Source organism: Erinaceus europaeus, chromosome 13, assembly GCF_950295315.1.
Source record: "Erinaceus europaeus chromosome 13, mEriEur2.1, whole genome shotgun sequence".
Taxonomy (NCBI): Eukaryota; Metazoa; Chordata; class Mammalia; order Eulipotyphla; family Erinaceidae; genus Erinaceus; species Erinaceus europaeus.
In genome coordinates, this window is record NC_080174.1 from 37230566 (window position 1) to 37247992 (window position 17427).

A 17427-nucleotide genomic window follows, 5' to 3' on the forward strand; every position below is an offset into this window, starting at 1 on the left:
ACCTGGCCCCTACTTTTATCGTTAAGTTTCTGATTATTAAACAAATTGTTCTGCTTTATATCTTAATGCTTTTCAGCCACTAAGTTGCAGAGGCTTCCATTATACCAACCTGACCTCCCTAGGCAGATGGAACCCCACTTCCCAAGAGCTCTACCCCACTAGGGAAAGATAGAAGCAGGCTGGGGGTATGGAATGACCTGTCAATGCCCATGTCTAGCGGAGAAGCAATTACAGAAGTCAGACCTCCTACCTTCTGCAACCTATAAAGATCTTTGGTCCACACTCCCAGAAGGATAAAGAACAGGGAAACTTCCAATGGAGGGGATATGGAACTCTGGTGGTAGGAATTGTATGTAATTGTACCTCTCTTATACCACAATCTTGTCAGACATGACTAAATCACTAATAAAAATTATTTTAAAAACATTAAAAGCAATAAAAATGCTTATTCTTTATCATTCCATATACATTTTTGGATAACCTTGTAAAATTGCAGGGAAAACTCTGTTGAATTATTTATTAAAATTAATATTTTTAGACTAAATTGGAGGAGGAGGACTCACCAGTGGGCCTTTTTTTTTTTTGGATCCAGAGTTATTGCTGGGGCTTGGAGCCTGCACCATGAGTCCACTGCTCCTGGAGGCTATTTTTGTTGCCTTTGTTTTTGTTGATGGATAGGACAGAGAGAAATTGAGAGAGGAAGGAAGACAGAGAGGGGGACAGAAAGACAGACACCTGTAGAATTGCTTCACTGCCTGTAAAGTGAACCCCCCCACAGGTGGGGAGTGGGGGACTCAAACTGGGCTTGCGCTTTGCACTATGTGCGCTTAACCTATTACACTACCACCTAGCCCCTAGTGGGGCTTCTTATCCATGAACACAACTTGTTTCTTTCCAGACTCTCCATTATTTTCCTTCTTTGCATTGTATACTCAAGTAGGAGACTATCTAGTAAAATATACCTCCAAATCCTTTATTTTTCAATGCCCAGCTGAATGCTTCCTCCTCCAGGAAGTCCTTGGTGAAAAATTCTGCCCCTCCATGATCTCTCTCCTTTTGACTACCTCCATACCTCCATCCCCTTCTTGGTACCACATTTCTAGGTCACTCAAGTCACTAGAATTGAGAGGGAACCACTTCCTACACTTGGCACCTCCACCTAATCTCAGTTTATGAACAAGAGGGGGCTGCTTTACCTCTCTTTATATCTGAGGCACCCAGCTCATAAGGAACTGAACAGACTCTGATGATTGGTCCTTAAGAATTAGAAGTGTAATAACTTCTTCCTCATAGAAAACAACTATTGAACAGTTCAGGCAGTTTGGAAATGGGAGTAGGGTGGGGTAGAGCTAGAACAGAGTCTGGAGTTTTAGAAGAAACATACCTGGGCCACCTAGCTTTACATCTTCCACGTGGCAGATTAGTTTCTCTGAGGGTGTTTGGCCATCTGGAAGATGGAAATAGTGTTAGCAGCCTCACAGGACTGCTGTGGTTATTAGTGAGGATTATTAACAGGCAATGTAGCCAGGAATTTTCATTCTGGCCCCACATTCTGTCTGAGGGAAGTGCAGAAATGGAGCCTCTTTCATCAGGCTGAGAAGCTCCTGGAGGTCATTTTCAGGTTCAAGAAAACTCAGACATCTTCCTCAGCTGTCTGAGCCACTGACTTCAATGGATGCAGCTGGACTCTGCCCACACTGATACCAACTCCTGGACTCCTGCTGCTGTCCCCTCTCCCAATCAGAAGTGTGTCCTCAGCACCCAGTTACTTGAAAAGGTACTTGAACTTTGCTTCCCTGCCGAACTTTGAGCACCCAAGAAACTCTTTGGCCCCTGAGGCAACTGATCCCCAGAAATTCTTCTTCATGTGTTTCTCCTCTAAGGGTGTCTTCCTTGCAAAAGACATCTCCAGACCAGGCAGTGTCCAGCTGGAGGCTGTGCACTAGCTTTAAGAACCACCTGTACTTCTTGGAAATGAGGATTTGGGGTCTGTGGGAAGACTCCTAGTAAAACATGGACTTTGGGGATGTCAAACCTGGGATCTGATCTTAAGCACATTTATCTCTTTAAGACTCAGCCTCCCCACATTAAAAAATTGGGTGTATGTCCCCTAAGTTCATAGCTGTATATTTGCTGAGTGGTCAGAAAATTCATGATGCAGCTATTCACAGAAAAACAGAAAGAATGGGTTGGGCAGTGGTGCACCTGGTTAAGTGTACAATTACTATATGCAAGCACCCAGGTTTGAGCCCTACACCCCACCTGCAGGGGAAAGGGAAGCTTCAGGAGTAGTGAAGCAAGTACTGAAGGTGTCCGTTTCTCTCCTTTTAAAAATATTTTTTAATTATTTATTCACTGGGTAGAGACAGCCAGATATCAAGAGGGAAAGGGGTGATAGGGAGAGAGATATAAAGACACCTGCAACACTGCTTCACCACTCCCAAAGGTTTCCCCCTGTAGGTGGAGGCTGGGGATCAAACCTGAGTCTTTGTACATTGTAACATGTGCACCCAACCAGGTGCGCCACCACCTGATCCTGTTTCTCTCCTTCTCTGTCTCTACTACTCCTCCTCTCAATTTCTCCTTGTCCTTTCAAATACACGGGGAAGAATGGCTGTTAGATACTATAGATTTGTTGTGTAGGCACTGAGTCTCAGAAATAACCCTTGTGGTAACAAAGAGTAAGAAAAGAAAAAACAGTAAAATACATCATGACTATTCCGACAACCCAATACAGTAGTTGAAGAGTAGAAGAAGCCTAAATGTCTATGGATTGGCTAACAAAGTTAAGGAATATATATTCCATGGAACACTAATTTCAAAAAAAGATATTGTGCTTTTTGTGACAAAATGGGTGAAACTGGAGGTGATTATGCTTAGAAAAATAAGAGGTAAAAGAAAACTATCTGATGGTTTCCCTCATAAGTGGAATATAGAGAATTAAAATATATGAACTTGAGAGAGAGAGAGAGATATACAATAGCAAAATCCCAGAAGTAAATAAACTGTCTCTATGACTTTGTGAAAACTAGGCTAATTATCCTTGTAAGGGTGGGGCACAGAACTTTGGTGGTAGGTGTGCTATGGAGCTATACCCTGTAGTAATCTTATAAATCACTCTTAATCACACATTTTAAAAATGGGTTGGAAAATAGCTTAGGTGCATGAATCTGACCTCCTGGGCCTAGTCAGAAGAGATCAGAGAAAGAACTGTGTGGAAAGTACATAGCAGGTACTCAGCATAAGATTGTTCCTTTCCCCCAGGAAATATTAATGAGAGAGAGAGAGAGAAAGAGAGAGGGGGGAGAGGGAGAGGGGGAAGGGGGAGGGAGGAGATGGGGAGGGAGAAGGAGAGGGAGAGTGGGAGGGAGAAGGAGAGGGGGAGGGAGAAGGAGAGGGGGAGGGGGAGGGAGGAGAGGGGGAGGAAGAGATGGAGAGAGAGAGGAAAAAAATCACAAGCAAAGATGAGGCAGAATTTATTCTCATTGTGGGTAAGTTGAAGACGCAGGATGAAGACCACAGAGAGACAGATCCCTGGGACCCCCTAAGATACCTCATGGTGGGGGTAGAGGCCACATTTTTTCAAGTGCCCAGCCCACCACGTCCCTCTGACCATGAGGATCCAGAGCCCAGAACTAGATGAGAGGCGGATGGAAGGGGAGGAAGACAGGATCCTCCCTGGATTGTGTCCTGACCATGTTTCCGACTTCCATAGGAAGGAAGAACAGTTCGGCTATATAGTAATATAGTATATAGAAGTGCAGAGAGCTGGCTGTGGCACCTGGCAGGGCTGAGACTCCCCAAATTATTGCAGGAGGGAAAGGGGGCTCAATGCTGGTGTCTCGCAGAACAGCTGTGCTGGCTACAGGAAGGAATGGGCAGGGAGTGGACACTGGACTTGCCCTTCTCAGGATTTGTGGAAGGGGTACCCACATCCTGCTTATTGGGCTTCCTTGGACCCTGTTTGCCAAACTTCCCCTGGGATGGGGCTTTCTCACCCTGGGTGCTTTTTATGTGCTTTGAAGACCATTTTTGCATTGTCAGGAGTGAGGAAAAAAAATATTCTGACATGATAGAAAAAGCTATTTACATACCCTAGTGGGCCATAAGTAGGACATCAGTCTCTGGGGAGAAATTAACTCCCTGAGCCTCTTCTAACCCACAGCTGTTCAAGTGGGGAGGTGTGTGGGGGTAAGAGCCCTGGGATGGGAGGCAGGAGACCTCAGTTGGCAGACTTGGGAATTTGACCTGGGACAAGGCACTCCTGCTGTCTAGACCTTGGTCTTCCCAAGGTACAGTAGGAGTTGATTTGGGCTGAAGAGCTAAGATCATCTAGTCCCTGATCCTAGGCATGGGGTGGGGGCAGGCCAGGGCTGGGCAGTGAGAGGTTGGCAAGGGGACTTCCTATTGAGGGGCCCTGGGCTGTGGAGGGGCATCAGAAACTGTAGGGAAGTTGGTGGCCCCTGGCCAGGCAGCCAAGTCCAACTGAGGGCATCTTGTGCACACTGCAATGATGCCCATTAGGAAGGTAGCCAGGGGGCTGACCGGAAACCCTGTTTTCCTGTTGAAGGGGTGGTGGGAGCCAGGCGTCACTGCAGGTGACCCTCCCACCAGTGAGAGGGAGGGGCTAGGACCTGAGATAGAGCTGGGATGGGCTCACCCGGGCCGAGTGTGGGTGGTCTGGTGCTGGTGTGGTTCACAAGTGGCCCCTGGCTCTGGCCTCCAGGGGTAGGAGCAGGTGGGAGCACCAATGGGTGCTGGGACTTGGGCGCACACTCCACGGGTAGAGTCACTGGCTGTGGTACCCACCCTCATTCATGATGTGTGGTCTAGCACATGCACCCCTGGCCCCGATGGGCACGCACATTCATGCTGAGGGCCTTTGGGTGAAGCCACATGAGTAGTACCCATGACCTCATGGGAACATATCCTATAGCACATGAGCTGGTGCGTGCATACAAGTACATAGACATGTGCACACACATGCATACACAGAGGCAGATGGACGGCTCATCCATTGGGCTCAGTGGCACTGAGAAAGATGTCCATCTGCTCTGGGGCAAGTGACCCCACTGTGCCAGTCACCTAAAACCTTGTCTCAGTCCCTCTGACCCTTGATAACCTAAGGCCCTGCAGTGAAGCCTCTGGCCTCCCTGGGGCCTGCAAGGAAAGGCAGAGACCTAGGGCTGCAGCAAGCAGAGCCAGTCTGACACATCTTCACATGACTGCAGTGCTCATCTGGGTCAGAGGTGCCTGCGGGGTCCCTGTGTGCTGGTCAGCTGGGCCCTCATGGTTTGGATGCTGCCCAGGATCTTCTTCTGGTGCCCCATGAGGGTGATGCCTAGGGCTCGAACATCCCTGTGAAGGAAGGTGGTGTGGGGACAGGGTCGAGCCCATCACCTGCGCCAGCTGGCCTGGGTGTCCCACCCCCTCCTGCCCCTACCCCATGGGGATCCCTTCCACGTACTGAGCATTCATTCGCAGCACCATGCCCAGAGAAGAGTATCCTCCTGCAGCAAAGTGGTCCCGGTATCGACCCATGCGGATGGAGTCCAGCCAGTCCCCCACGGTGAGGCCTCCACCACCACCCCCACGGAGGTCAAAGCAGCTCCTTGCAAAGGCTGGAGGTGGGCACCTAAGACACAGGAATCTTTAGCCAGTGGCCAGCCGGGGCCTCTGCCTTCCTTGGAAAGCCTTACAGTAGCCACCTTCCACCTCTGTACATGATCAACAATGGGCAAGGAAGAAGAAACTAAATGCCAGGTCCTGAAGGAGAAGGCTGAGGAAGACCCATCCTCTCAGGTCAGGGACCCATGCAGATTAGGGGCCCAGGAAGTTCTGGGGGCAGGAGTTCAGGCAGCTCAGGGGTCAGGGGTCCAGTTAAGCTGGGGGTCAGTGTCCCTAGCAGACCAGAGGTCAGAGACTCAAGCTGATCCAGGGGTGAGAATACAGGCTCTATTGTGGGCCTTGTCTGGGGCAATGCAGGGCCCTGGCACCATGTACCTGCTGACAGTGGCTGTGGCCCTGAGACTCTCAGGACTTCGAATGAGAGCATCAAGGACGCTGACTATCTGGGAAAAGCGAGGCCGCTGAGCCCGGTCTTTGTGCCAGCAGTCGAGCATGAGCTGGTGCAGGGCACGAGGACAACCCATGGGTGCAGGCAGGCGGTAGCCCTCCTCCACAGAGCTGATGACCTGTGGGAGGAACACAGCTGGACTGGAGACCGCCCCTCCCCCCAAAATGTCCCACATCCCCTCCCAGTCAGGGACCCACACTCACATCACGGTTGGTCATGTTCCAGTAGGGCCTCTCTCCATAGGCCAGCACCTCCCACATGACCACGCCAAAGCTCCACACATCGCTGGCAGAGGAGAAGGTTCGGAAGGCGATGGCCTCGGGGGCTGTCCAGCGGATGGGGATCTTCCCTCCCTGCCACAGACACAAGAGGGTTGAGGGCTTCTCCTAGCAGGAGACAGGGAGCTGAACATTGTTCCATCCACTGGCTTCAAGAAAAGTGGAGCAGTTTTGTACTGTCTCTCCTTCTCTCTCTCTGCCTCTTTCTCTCTTTCTCTATCTTGGACCATCTCTTTCTACCTGATATTGAAAGAGAAAAAAAAAAGAGTCTGCCAGGAGTGGTAGAATTATGTAGGGCAAAAATCCCTGGTGGTGGTAACAGTAATAATAATAATGATACCACCAACAACAAAAATCTCCCAGTGACTGAGTAGTGGGGGACCCAGTCCTAGCATGCCCCAAGTCAGCCAGTGATAGAAGGCAGGCAAGGTTGTGCTCATTTCCCAGGAAGGAAAAACTGAGACACAGAGAAGAGGCTGAACTTGCAAGCACCTCTGCAATTGCCCACTTTACTAAAGACATGTGCCCCCTACGTGTCCTGTCCCTCCCCAGCCTGTTGGAAAGGGCTAGGCTACATACTGTGGTGGTGTAGGCAGCATCAGGATCATCCTCCAGCACCCGAGAGAGTCCGAAGTCTGACACCTTGCAAACCATGTTGCCATCCACCAGGACATTGCGGGCAGCCAAGTCACGGTGGATGTAGCCCAGATCTGAGAGGTAGCGCATGCCGGCACCCACTCCCCGAAGCATGCCCACCAGCTGCATGATGGTGAACTGTCCATCATGGGTCTGCAGAGCAACGGACAAGCGAGGCTTCAGGAAGGTGCTCCTCAGTGCACATGGTGCTTCACTGTGTATGAAGCTCACTGGTTGTCCTCCGGGTCTCCTGTACACTCAGAGCAACTCTGGGTGGTGGATAGGGCAGAGCTGAATGTTTATCCCTTTTGCAGGAGAAGTGGAGGACTACAGATATTAAGCTCTGTGCCAAAGAACAGCCAGCAAATAACCACATAGCTGGGGCTGGTATTCTCATGATTTTCAGAAGCCCAGGGCAGGGCAGCAGGATGGACTCCCAGGACCCCACAGGATGGGGCTGGAAGGCAGTATAATGGGCTGACCTTTCAGACCCTTCCCACATGTTCCTCCCTCTTTCAAGGTCCACTGGGTCCAAGGTCTGTGGGTGTGTGGAGTTCTTATGGCATGTCCCAGTACCCCCAACAGACCTGTCCATGAGGAAGGGCTAGGGAGGGCACGTACCCTCAGGAAGGCATCCAGGGAGCCATTCTCCATGTACTCAGTCACAATCATTGCCAGGTGGCCTGTGGAGTTGGCAAGAGACCCTCTCAGTGGGAGAATCAAGGCTATTGAGTAGAGAACTCAGAAACATTCCCACCCCCATGATCAGGCAGGAGCTGGGGTAGAACCTAGGGGCCAGGAGGCCAGGGAGCTAGAGGTCTGGGGGCCAAAGGGACCAGGGGCTAGGGGGGTAAAGGGCCTGTGGTTTAGGGGCAAGGGGCCAGGAGGCCAGGGGACAAGCAGCAGGGTAAAGACAGGGTGGGGCAGGAGGAGGGTGATCTAGGGAGCAGATCCAGAGTCCTTTCAAGCTGAGTTGCCCTTGCCTGATACTTACCACGGGTGACAACTCCCTCAAGGCGGATGACATTGGGGTGGTCAAACTGGCCCATGATGGATGCCTCGCTCAGAAAGTCCTGCCGCTGCCTTTCTGTGTAGCCAGCTTTGAGGGCCTTGATGGCCACGGGCACATCCCGTTGCCCAGGAACCCTCAGTCGCCCATAGCAGACTTCCCCAGACTCCCCTGGGGGCCAAGCAGGGCAGGAGACAGAAGCTGGTGGGAGCCTCTGCTCCTCACCAGGGACTCTCGCACACCTCAAGCCTTACACACTTGTATGCATCACAGACTTCGCATGCCAGGCTAAGGGTTCCCCTTTCCCTCTGCTCAAGGTGTCCCTCCACCCATACACCCCATAGCACTGTCCCCACTGCATGTCCTCTGAGGCTCACCAGAGCCGATGATCTTCTCAATATGAATCCTGGAGGCTTCGATCTCTCGGGTCACACTGCAGCCTGCCCTGCCTGGCTCCTCATAGTTGTGAGGTTCGGCATAGAACTGGGGCTCTGGGATCTTCCCTGGGGGGTGATGTAGGGGCAGGAAGACGGGTGGAGGTGCTGAAGAGACAGAGGAGAAGGGACTTAGAGGGGCACAGGTGGGTATTCTTTTCTAGCACCCCAGGACTAATGGGGTGTAGAGAGAAGAATCTCTGGGAATCTCAGGGTGGCAGCCAGCAGCAAGCACCTAACACAGCACTGGGGCCCCTACACAATATGTCTGAGGCTTCCAGGGGGACTTTGGGGGTCTCCAAGGGAGTCCCAAAGAATGTCATTTTCTGAGTTCACTTCTGGAGCCCTCAAGATCTTGCTAAATTTTATATGGGATAGCAATGTAGCCAAATAAGACTTCTTTGTAAGTGCCAACTTAGAGATTGATTGAACTTGGTTCTCTGCAAGATGCTAAGAAAGATTCTAAGGCTGCCTTTCAGGCTCAGAGGAAATCAGTACAGTAGTAGGATACCAGTGTCTATTATGACCTGAAAATAGGATGTGGAGGCAGGACATTCCCATATTTACACTACATTCTAGGCTTTCTGCAGGGTTCTGAAAAACTTCTGGGTAGAGAAGTCCCCTTCCAAAGCATGTAAATCCCTTGAAATTGTACCTGAAGCTGTATGTGAATACATGTATTTATGCATTCCTCATTACATTGCATGAGGGAGGATCTCTACCTGGGGGAGGGTCTCTAGCATCCTTGGTGGGGTCTTTGAACTCAAGAAAGGTGACAACACTGTACCCTCAAGGCCCCTGGTAAACACACTGCTGTCTGTCACTGGGACTCTATTCTTTTCTCCTTCCCACATGTCCACCCAAACCAGTACAGCCTCTATGTGGTCTGTTGTTTCCCCCAGGCCCATGGACTCAGTACTTACCCTGTCCATTCTGGTAGTGCATCTTCTCCTCATCCGAGTCCTGGAATGCCTTGCTGTAGCCACAGTGCCTGTGGAGGATGGCATGGCTCTGGCTGAGGCCCAGGTCACCCCTAGTCCAGCCCTGAGCTCAATCAGCACTCCTCTTGTATATTTATCTCCCTTCTTCAGGTCAGCTTCAGGTACCCAGTCCTCTGCCCAGGCTTTCCATCCACCTGAAGTGGTATGCTTGACATTTACAAAGCATTTTACAATTTACAGTCACATTTACATAGCCTACACAGCCAAGTCTATGGTGCTATCAGTCCCAATTAATAGGAAACCTCTAGTGGAGGGGCTGAGAGTGAAGCCAGTTCTGCTGTGTGACCTTGGGAGGCCCTGCCTTTCCTGGACCTAAGTTTTTCTATCTACTGCATGGTTCTTCCAATTCTCAAGATCTGGGATCCAGAGCCCACAGAGAAGACAGAGACCTTCCCACCCTTCCTCTGGGATGCAGTGGGAGAGGGGAGAGTGACTGAGAACATGGCCTTCAGTTTTGCCAGACCTGGGTGCACTGTCCTGCTGATGTGTGTGTGTGTGTGGGGGGGGGCAGTGAGCTTGAGTCCTCTAGTCTTTAGAGTCTGCTTAGAGAGGAAGGCTGGCAAAAATGGGAAATGATGGATCAGGTGGATGCATGGGAAACAGAGGCTGGTTAGAGCAGGAAGGCATGGAAGACATGACCCAAAAATCAAAGAACTGGTGTATCTGTACATGTGAGTTCAATCCAGGGCATGGAGAACCTCTGACGTAGAGGGGAAGGGTTGGGGGGCAGATGGAAGATACAGTGCTCCAGATGGGAGCCAGGAACACTTACCTCTTCTTGCAGATGAGCAGGACCAGAAGCACAACCAGGCCTGTAATGAGTGTCAGGCAGATCCAGACAATGGTCCGGGTGTCATAGTGGGGCCCTGGAGGGGGCAATCTCTCAGTCCTGGCCTCAGGTCCAGGGAGCTGTTGGTCATCCCAGGACTGGACAGGCTGTCTCCTTAGTCAGGAGTCATCCTGGAGTCAGGGCACAAGCTACTTCCTCAGCCCCCACCCTCCTCTCTGAGAAGCTTCTCCTTCAACACCTTCCCTCCATCTCCACTGTTAGGCTTCCCAGCTGGGTAGCACCACTTTCGGTGGCTATTTGACCTAGTGAGAGTCACTTAACTGTTTCAAACTTCAGTTTTCTCAAACAAATATCTGCCCTGCCTGTTATTTATTTTTTTAAGATTTTTAAAATATTTATTTATTCCCTTTTGTTGCCCTTGTTGTTGTAGTTATTATTATTATTGATGTCATTGTTGTTGAATAGGACAGATAAAAATGGAGAGAAGAGGGGAAGACAGAGAGAGGGAAAGAAAGATAGACACCTGCAGACCTGCTTCACCGCTTGTGAATCGACCCCCGCTGCAGGTGGGGAGCTGGGGGCTGGAACCATGATCCTTATGCCGGTCCTTGCACTTTGCGCCATGTGCACTTAATCCACTGTGCTACCGCCTGACTCCCACTTCTGGTTATTTCTTTTCTTTTCTCTTTTTTTTTTCTTTTTTACCAGAGCACTATTCATCTCTGGCTTATGGTGGTGCGGGGGATTGAACCTGGGACTCTGGAGCCTCAGGCATGAGAATCTGCTTGCGTAGCATTATGCTATCTACCCTCCACCCCTGTTATTATTTTCTTATATATTTCTCTGCCACCAGGGTTATCATTGGAAGGTTCCGTGCTTGCACTGTTCCTAGTGGCCTTTTTCCACCCTTTCTTTACTAATAAAGACAGAAAAAAATAGTAAAGAAGAGGAGGGAGACAGAGACACACATGCAGCATTGCCCCACTAGTCATGAAACTTTCCCCTGCAGGTGGAGACTGGAGGCTTGAACTCAGATCTCAAACATGGTAATCTGTGCTCTCTACCAGATACATCACTACTCAGCCCCTTGCTTGTGCCCTAGGAGTTGACACAATAGATAAGGTGTTGGACTTTTAAGCATGAGGTCCCAAGTTTGACCCCCTTCTTCACATATGACAAAGTAATGCTCTGGTCCACGCTCTCTTGTTCATAAACAAATATTTTTTAAACACCACTTATTTATCAAAAGGTATTGTGACTCCTACAAGTCACACTGACACTCAGGAAAAGCCACTGAGTGGTGGGCTGCTTTGGGTCCTGCCACTTCGGGGGAGTAATTTTCCTCCTCTGAGCCCAGGCCTTTAAACCAGTGGAGACACTGATCCAGCACCTGCTGGCTCCCTCCTCAGACCTTTGGACCCTCCAGGCCTGGCCCAACCCAGCGTCCTCGCCCGGCTCACCCCCTTCACTCACGGGATTTCCCGGTCTCCACCTCCATTGCCTGGCTGAAGCGGCCGCAGCCCGCAGAGGTGCGAGCTCGGACCTGGAACACGTAGCGGGTGCCTGGCTTGAGGCCTGAAACCGTGGCTCTGGTGGTGACAGCCTTGAGAGTGGAGTAACTCTGCATCTCCTTGTCCTGCCCAAGGAGGGGTGGTCAATTCAGGCCTTGCCCACAGCCCGCCCCCTTCCTGCCTGCCCATGGCTGTACCTTCTCGTAGTACTTGATCTCGTACTCCAGGATGATGCCATTGGGCTGCTCAGGCTCCTGCCACAGCAGGGAGACGCTGGTCTGACCTGCATGCTCCTGGCGGATGACCACCACCTGGGATGGTGCTGAGGGAGGTTAGCCTTGGTCAGATGAGGGCTGCGTGAGGCCGCTGGTTTCTGCCCCGCCCCTTCCCAGGTGCCATCCTCCAACCTTTCTTTAGCCCTCCTTGCTAACTGCCCTGACCGAGCCCTAGAAAAGCCAGCAAACGGGGCTCCCTAGGAAACAACTGGCTGCTTTCCTGGGCAGTCACTTGGGTGGCACTGCCTGGCTCTGGTCTGAGGTGCTAGAGTTGGCTCAGATAGTCCCAGCTTTATCTGCTTCCTCCTCTTCCTCTCTGGTCCATCCACCAGGAGAACAGGACCCCAGGACATCCAAGCAGCTGCTTGTCTACTTTGGTGGACACCTGGTGTGGAACAACTGCTCAGGGATGCTTGAGGAATGAAGGAGGGAGAAAAAAGGGAGAAGGGAAAGAGGAAGAAACCTGGCCTTTGATGCCAATACCTGACCTGATTGGGGATCACTGAGCATGTATGTTCTCACCAGCACTCAAGGTCACTCATTCATCCCTCTCAGGTGCATGTACCCACTCTCCTACCTCCAGCACAATAATGCTCCCCATGCCAGTCTGCTGGGGCAGATCAGACACAGCCACAACCAAACAGAGCAACTGCCCAAAGAGCTGCAGCCCTGTAGCCTGTGGACCTCCTCATCCCCAAGTGCTAGCTCCCTGACCTGAAATGCCAGTTTTGGCTTTATATGGGGCATCCTATCTCCCTTGCACAGCTGGGAACTCCTTCCCCCACCAAAGGCAGAGAGCACATACAGTAGGTGCCCAATAAATGGTGCTGGAAGACTGTGCCATAAAAAACCAAGAGAAGAACCCAGAGTTAAGTTGGAGGAAGTGGTGTGAGGGTAAGCTCACCAAGACAGACCCCAAAGAACTTATGGTCTGTTGAGGGAGATAGTCAGTCAGAAGGCATAGTAGTGCGTGATTCTAGGATGGCTAAGCACAGTGGATGACATCAAGGAGGTTGTGATGGGAGGGCACTCCAAGAGGTGACAGGAAGAGCAAAAAATAGGGTTGTTTCATGTAGATGGTCAGGGTGTCTCCCCAACACTGAGACAGAAGTGCTAGTTCAGCTGAGGACTGAAGGCCCTAGTGTGTTCACAGAAAGGAGCACACTGTCCTCAGAGAAAAACAAAACAAAGCCACGGCTTGGGGTGGGTGGCTTAGAGCATTCAAGGACAGGCACTAAGGGTGGTGAGACTGAGGAGAGTAGACCAGGTCAGAGAAAATAGGGTGAACCTGGAGAGTGGCTAATGGGGGTCACACAGGTCCATTTGGGCCCCAAGAGGGCCTAAATTGTGTATGAGCCCAGGATAACACTTAGGAGTTTAAATAAGACTGGTAAGTGTTTTCAAAGCTCATTCAGCATGTGGTATGCAGAAATAACCTAAGGACAGGGTGAGAGGGGCTCCTGTGATCGTCCAAGCAGCACATGATGACATAGATGGTGATATGGACTGGAATGTGTCCGTCCACACACACTTATGCTGAAGTCCTGACCACAGTAATAGATAGTAACTAGTGATGGGGCCTTAGGGTGTCGATTAGGTTGAGATGGGATTATGGGGGTGGTTCCTAAAAGGGTGTCTGATGAATGAGTCTCTAGGTTGGATGAAGCACTGACATAAGGAGGGGTGCCCTGGGCACAGAGATGGAAGCCTTCTGTTTCCTTTAAGAGGGTTCAAATCCCAATCTTGCCATTTTCTGTGCAGAGACATTGGGAGGTTCACTGAGCCTCAATTTTCCTCCTCTGTGATGTGGAGAGAACAGTCTGCTGGGCCACGTTTGTGGGGTACTGGGGAGAGACGAGGATGAGTAAACATGGGGGTCCTAGTCATGTGCCAGGGGGCTGTTCAGAGGGTGCAGCTTGGGGTGGGCTCTCAGATCAGGCTGTCATTCACAAATAGGTGCCACCATAATTTGGAGAGAAAGGTGTATGTATGTTTGTGTGTATGTGTTGGGGGGGTGGCAGTGGTTTGAATCTAGTCCAATAACTGGTTAGGGGCAGAGACATGGCTGTCATCCCACCCAGTGTGACCAAGTCCATAGCTGCAGTGGCAGCTGTTCTAGAAAATGATAATCATAGTGTCTTTTTAAAAATTTATTCCCTTTTTGTTGCCCTTATTGTTTTATTGTTGTAGTTATTATTGTTGTTGTCATTGATGTCATTGTTAGGTAGGACAGAGAGAAATAGAGGAGGAGAAGACAGAGGGGGGAGAGAGAGACACCTGCAGACCTGCTTCACCACCTGTGAAGCAACTCCCCTACAGGTGGGGAGCTGTGGGCTCGAACTGGGATCCCTACACTGGTCCTTGCACTTTGTGCCACGTGCACTTAACCCACTGAGCTACTGCCCAACTCCCCAGAGTGACTTTCTTTGTTAATGACATTCATTTAGCATGGGTCAGGTGCTGGGTCAACCATTTTTCTCTCTCTCATTTAAGTTTCATAATAGTACTGGAGGCAGGTACCATCAACCCCATTACATCAGGGAGGAAATAGAGGGAAATAGGGAAAGTTCTAGAACTTGGGCCTATAAAAGGTCATACTAGCCTGTTCTGTGCTTCCTAGCTCCCTTGTGCTCACAAGACATGATCTACCTTCCTGAGGGCATGATATGCTGGGGAGAAGGGCAGGCTCAGGAGAGGCAAGCACTTACTGGAAAGGCCAGGGCTTGGGGGGGATTGGGAAGGGTGACAAAAGGCCAGAGAAGCTGGGGATGGAGCATCACTGCCTACCTGCCTGGTTCGTGGTGATGTTGACCACAGCGGCACGGCGGGGCTCCGAACTCAGGTCAGACACGCCATTCACGGCCTCAATCCAGAAGGAGTAGTTCATGTGGGCCAGCAGGTTGGCCACCAGCAGGCTGGCCTGTACCAGACTGGTCTGCTGTGGCACAAAGCGGGTACCACCCCCGCACTTCTCACAGTGGCCCAGTGCCCAGGGGCAGCGGCGGCACACAGCATTGTAGGTGATGTCACTCCGGCCACCTGGGTCCAGTGGAGGGGCCCACTCCAGGGTCACAGATGTTCCATTCACACTGGAGATCAGATTCACAGGAGCTGAGGGTGGCCCTGGGGGCAGAGAATGACTGTGTGTGTGTGTGTGTGTGTGTGTGTGTGTGTGCGTGTGCGTGTGCGTGTTATTTGGGGCAGGTCTAGTGCCCCACCATCAGATGAGAGAAGGTCAGTGGCTCCCCCATGATACTAAGGGTTCTCTAAAGATTTCCCACTGCTGGATGTCTCCCAAGGGCAGAGGCAGTGTCTCTGTTATCAGATGGAGATCTATCAGGATCCACCCTCCACATGAGAGCACAAAGTTTGTCTTTCCCAAGTTTCCATCACAGTCTGGGGTGCTCATTGCAGCCATCTGGGTATAAAATACCTCTGTCACCTGCACCCCAAACCCTCCTCCTCAGCCTGCCCGTGCTGGAATGCATGTCAACTCCCACTGGACATCAGAGGCCCCAGGAAGCCAACAGGCACCTCGACAGCTGGGCTGAGCACACCACCCTCAACCCAGGACAGGAGCCACCCTCTAGGCAGCACACACACACTCTAGAGGGAGGAATGAGGGTTGAGGTGGGTCCCTTGGAGTGGAGATTCAATCCTGCCAGGAGGGCACAAGAAAGCTATGGAGATCCCTGAACCTCAGAATTCTACCTCTCAGCATCTCAAAGAGGAAAATCTATGGTACCCAAACTCTCTCCAACTTTGTGAAATCTATAGTGGTTATAGGGTGTGTGGCACAGAATTTGGACTAAGAGTGTAGCAACCTATATATAGCATATGTAGGTGTGAAATTATAACCCCCCATAATACCTTTTTTAAAAATTTATTATCTGTGTGAAGTGCTCCTCACCCCATTGCAAACACCCACAGCTGGTGGACAGAGTAGACTAAGCTGGCTATAGCCCCTCCCTTGCAGGGATAGCAGGATGAGAGCCCCTCCCACTCCCAGACCAGGGAAGGGAAGACAATGGAGGAGCCCCATCAGCAGAATGCCAAGACCTACAGGCAGAGCTGAGTCCCCTCAGGTACACAGAACATGAGTGGGCACCAGACCCCTCCAGGCCCATGCCTTCCTGCAGGGCAGATACACACACGCTAAGCTAATAGGCAGGTTTGACTGTATTCTACAGGGATGTATGAGTCCCCTAGGGCACACCCCCCTGAGATCTGTGATGTATGTGGCACAGGCATTCTCACATATACCCTCAGTCCCATAAACAGTATGTGGACCTCTTCTGCAGACCTCCCAGAGGACACACAATGAATTGAACACACACACACACACACACACACACACACGAAGATTCCAGCATCATCAAGCAGGCAGCCACATACACCCTTATGAATTAGGCACTGCATGAATTAGGCAATTCCCGTGGTCTGGGAGGTGGCGCAGCAGGTAAAGCATTGGACTCTCATGCTTGAGGTCCTGAGTTCAGTCCCCAGCAGCACATATACCAGAGTGATGTCTGGTTCTTTCTCTCTCTCCTCCTGTCTTTCTCATGAATAAAGAAATAAAATTAGGCAATTCTCAGTAGTCAGCCATCTGACCACTGAATGAAGGGTGATGGTGATCTATGGATTTATCAGATACTCCTGTGTCCCACCCCCTGCCAGTCCAGTTACCTGGACACTGGCTTCACTTCTGGGTCAGAGGATGAGCTAATCCACCCAGTGCTGGGAAGGGGATGAAGCCAGCCCTAGAGCAGAAAGCAGACCTAGTGAGAATAGCTAAAGACAGATGGCAGGTGACACATGACAAGAGGCTGGGAGCCCAGAGGGGTCAAGGCTACCAATGAGAGGTTAGAGTCACTCCAAACACTGGACTGGACCCTGGCCCTTGGCTCTGCCTCACTCCCAGAGAACCAACTTCCCGAGGCCTGTAAACTGAGCATGTGTCCTGGCCCAGTTTGGTCTCATGGGTGCTGGGTCTAAGGGTAATACTCACGGGTACAGGCAGAAGATGGAGGGTCCAGAGCTGCACGGTAGTAGCTGAGGTCACAGTGGCAGGCCTGGGCAGCAGGGGCTGCAGAGTGGCTGTGAGGTGGGCAGTGGGCGCAGAGTTGGTCCCCAGGGGCCGACTTGTAGAAGCCCAGCTCACATGCTGTGGAGGACAAAGCAACTGCAAGTGACCTGACCAGAGTACACTGGCAGGCCTTGGGAGACAGCTCTGACTATGGGTTGTTGGTAGGGGCCCATGGAGGGATAGACATGCAGACCTTCAGTATCACCTGACAATCTTCATTAGCAAACAGAGGGACTAAAGCACAGATAAGGCCTTGAATTAGCCAGAGTTTCCCAGCAAGTCAGAGGGCGGAATTAAGACTAAATCCCTGATACCTAACTCCCAACTCCAA

At 51.1% G+C, this 17427-nt stretch overlaps 1 protein-coding gene across 4 annotated transcripts in view; it reads right to left on the reverse strand.

The window, feature by feature from the left end:
- Positions 1–4908: 4908 nt before the first annotated feature.
- The window catches only part of EPHA8 (EPH receptor A8), a 32597-nt gene continuing 20078 nt past the window's right edge, over positions 4909–17427 (reverse strand). For all 4 annotated transcript variants that reach the window (XM_060205522.1, XM_060205524.1, XM_060205525.1 and 1 more), the window contains 14 exons: positions 17019–17174; positions 14798–15133; positions 11933–12057; positions 11698–11860; positions 10207–10300; positions 9357–9424; positions 8377–8541; positions 7985–8170; positions 7612–7673; positions 6934–7143; positions 6280–6429; positions 6004–6194; positions 5468–5635; positions 4909–5358 (listed from right to left, as the gene is read on the reverse strand). In XM_060205522.1, the coding sequence (XP_060061505.1) occupies positions 5244–5358; positions 5468–5635; positions 6004–6194; positions 6280–6429; positions 6934–7143; positions 7612–7673; positions 7985–8170; positions 8377–8541; positions 9357–9424; positions 10207–10300; positions 11698–11860; positions 11933–12057; positions 14798–15133; positions 17019–17174 (2189 nt within the window). In that variant the 3' untranslated portion in view covers positions 4909–5243. The remainder of the gene's footprint in view (positions 5359–5467; positions 5636–6003; positions 6195–6279; positions 6430–6933; positions 7144–7611; positions 7674–7984; positions 8171–8376; positions 8542–9356; positions 9425–10206; positions 10301–11697; positions 11861–11932; positions 12058–14797; positions 15134–17018; positions 17175–17427) is intronic.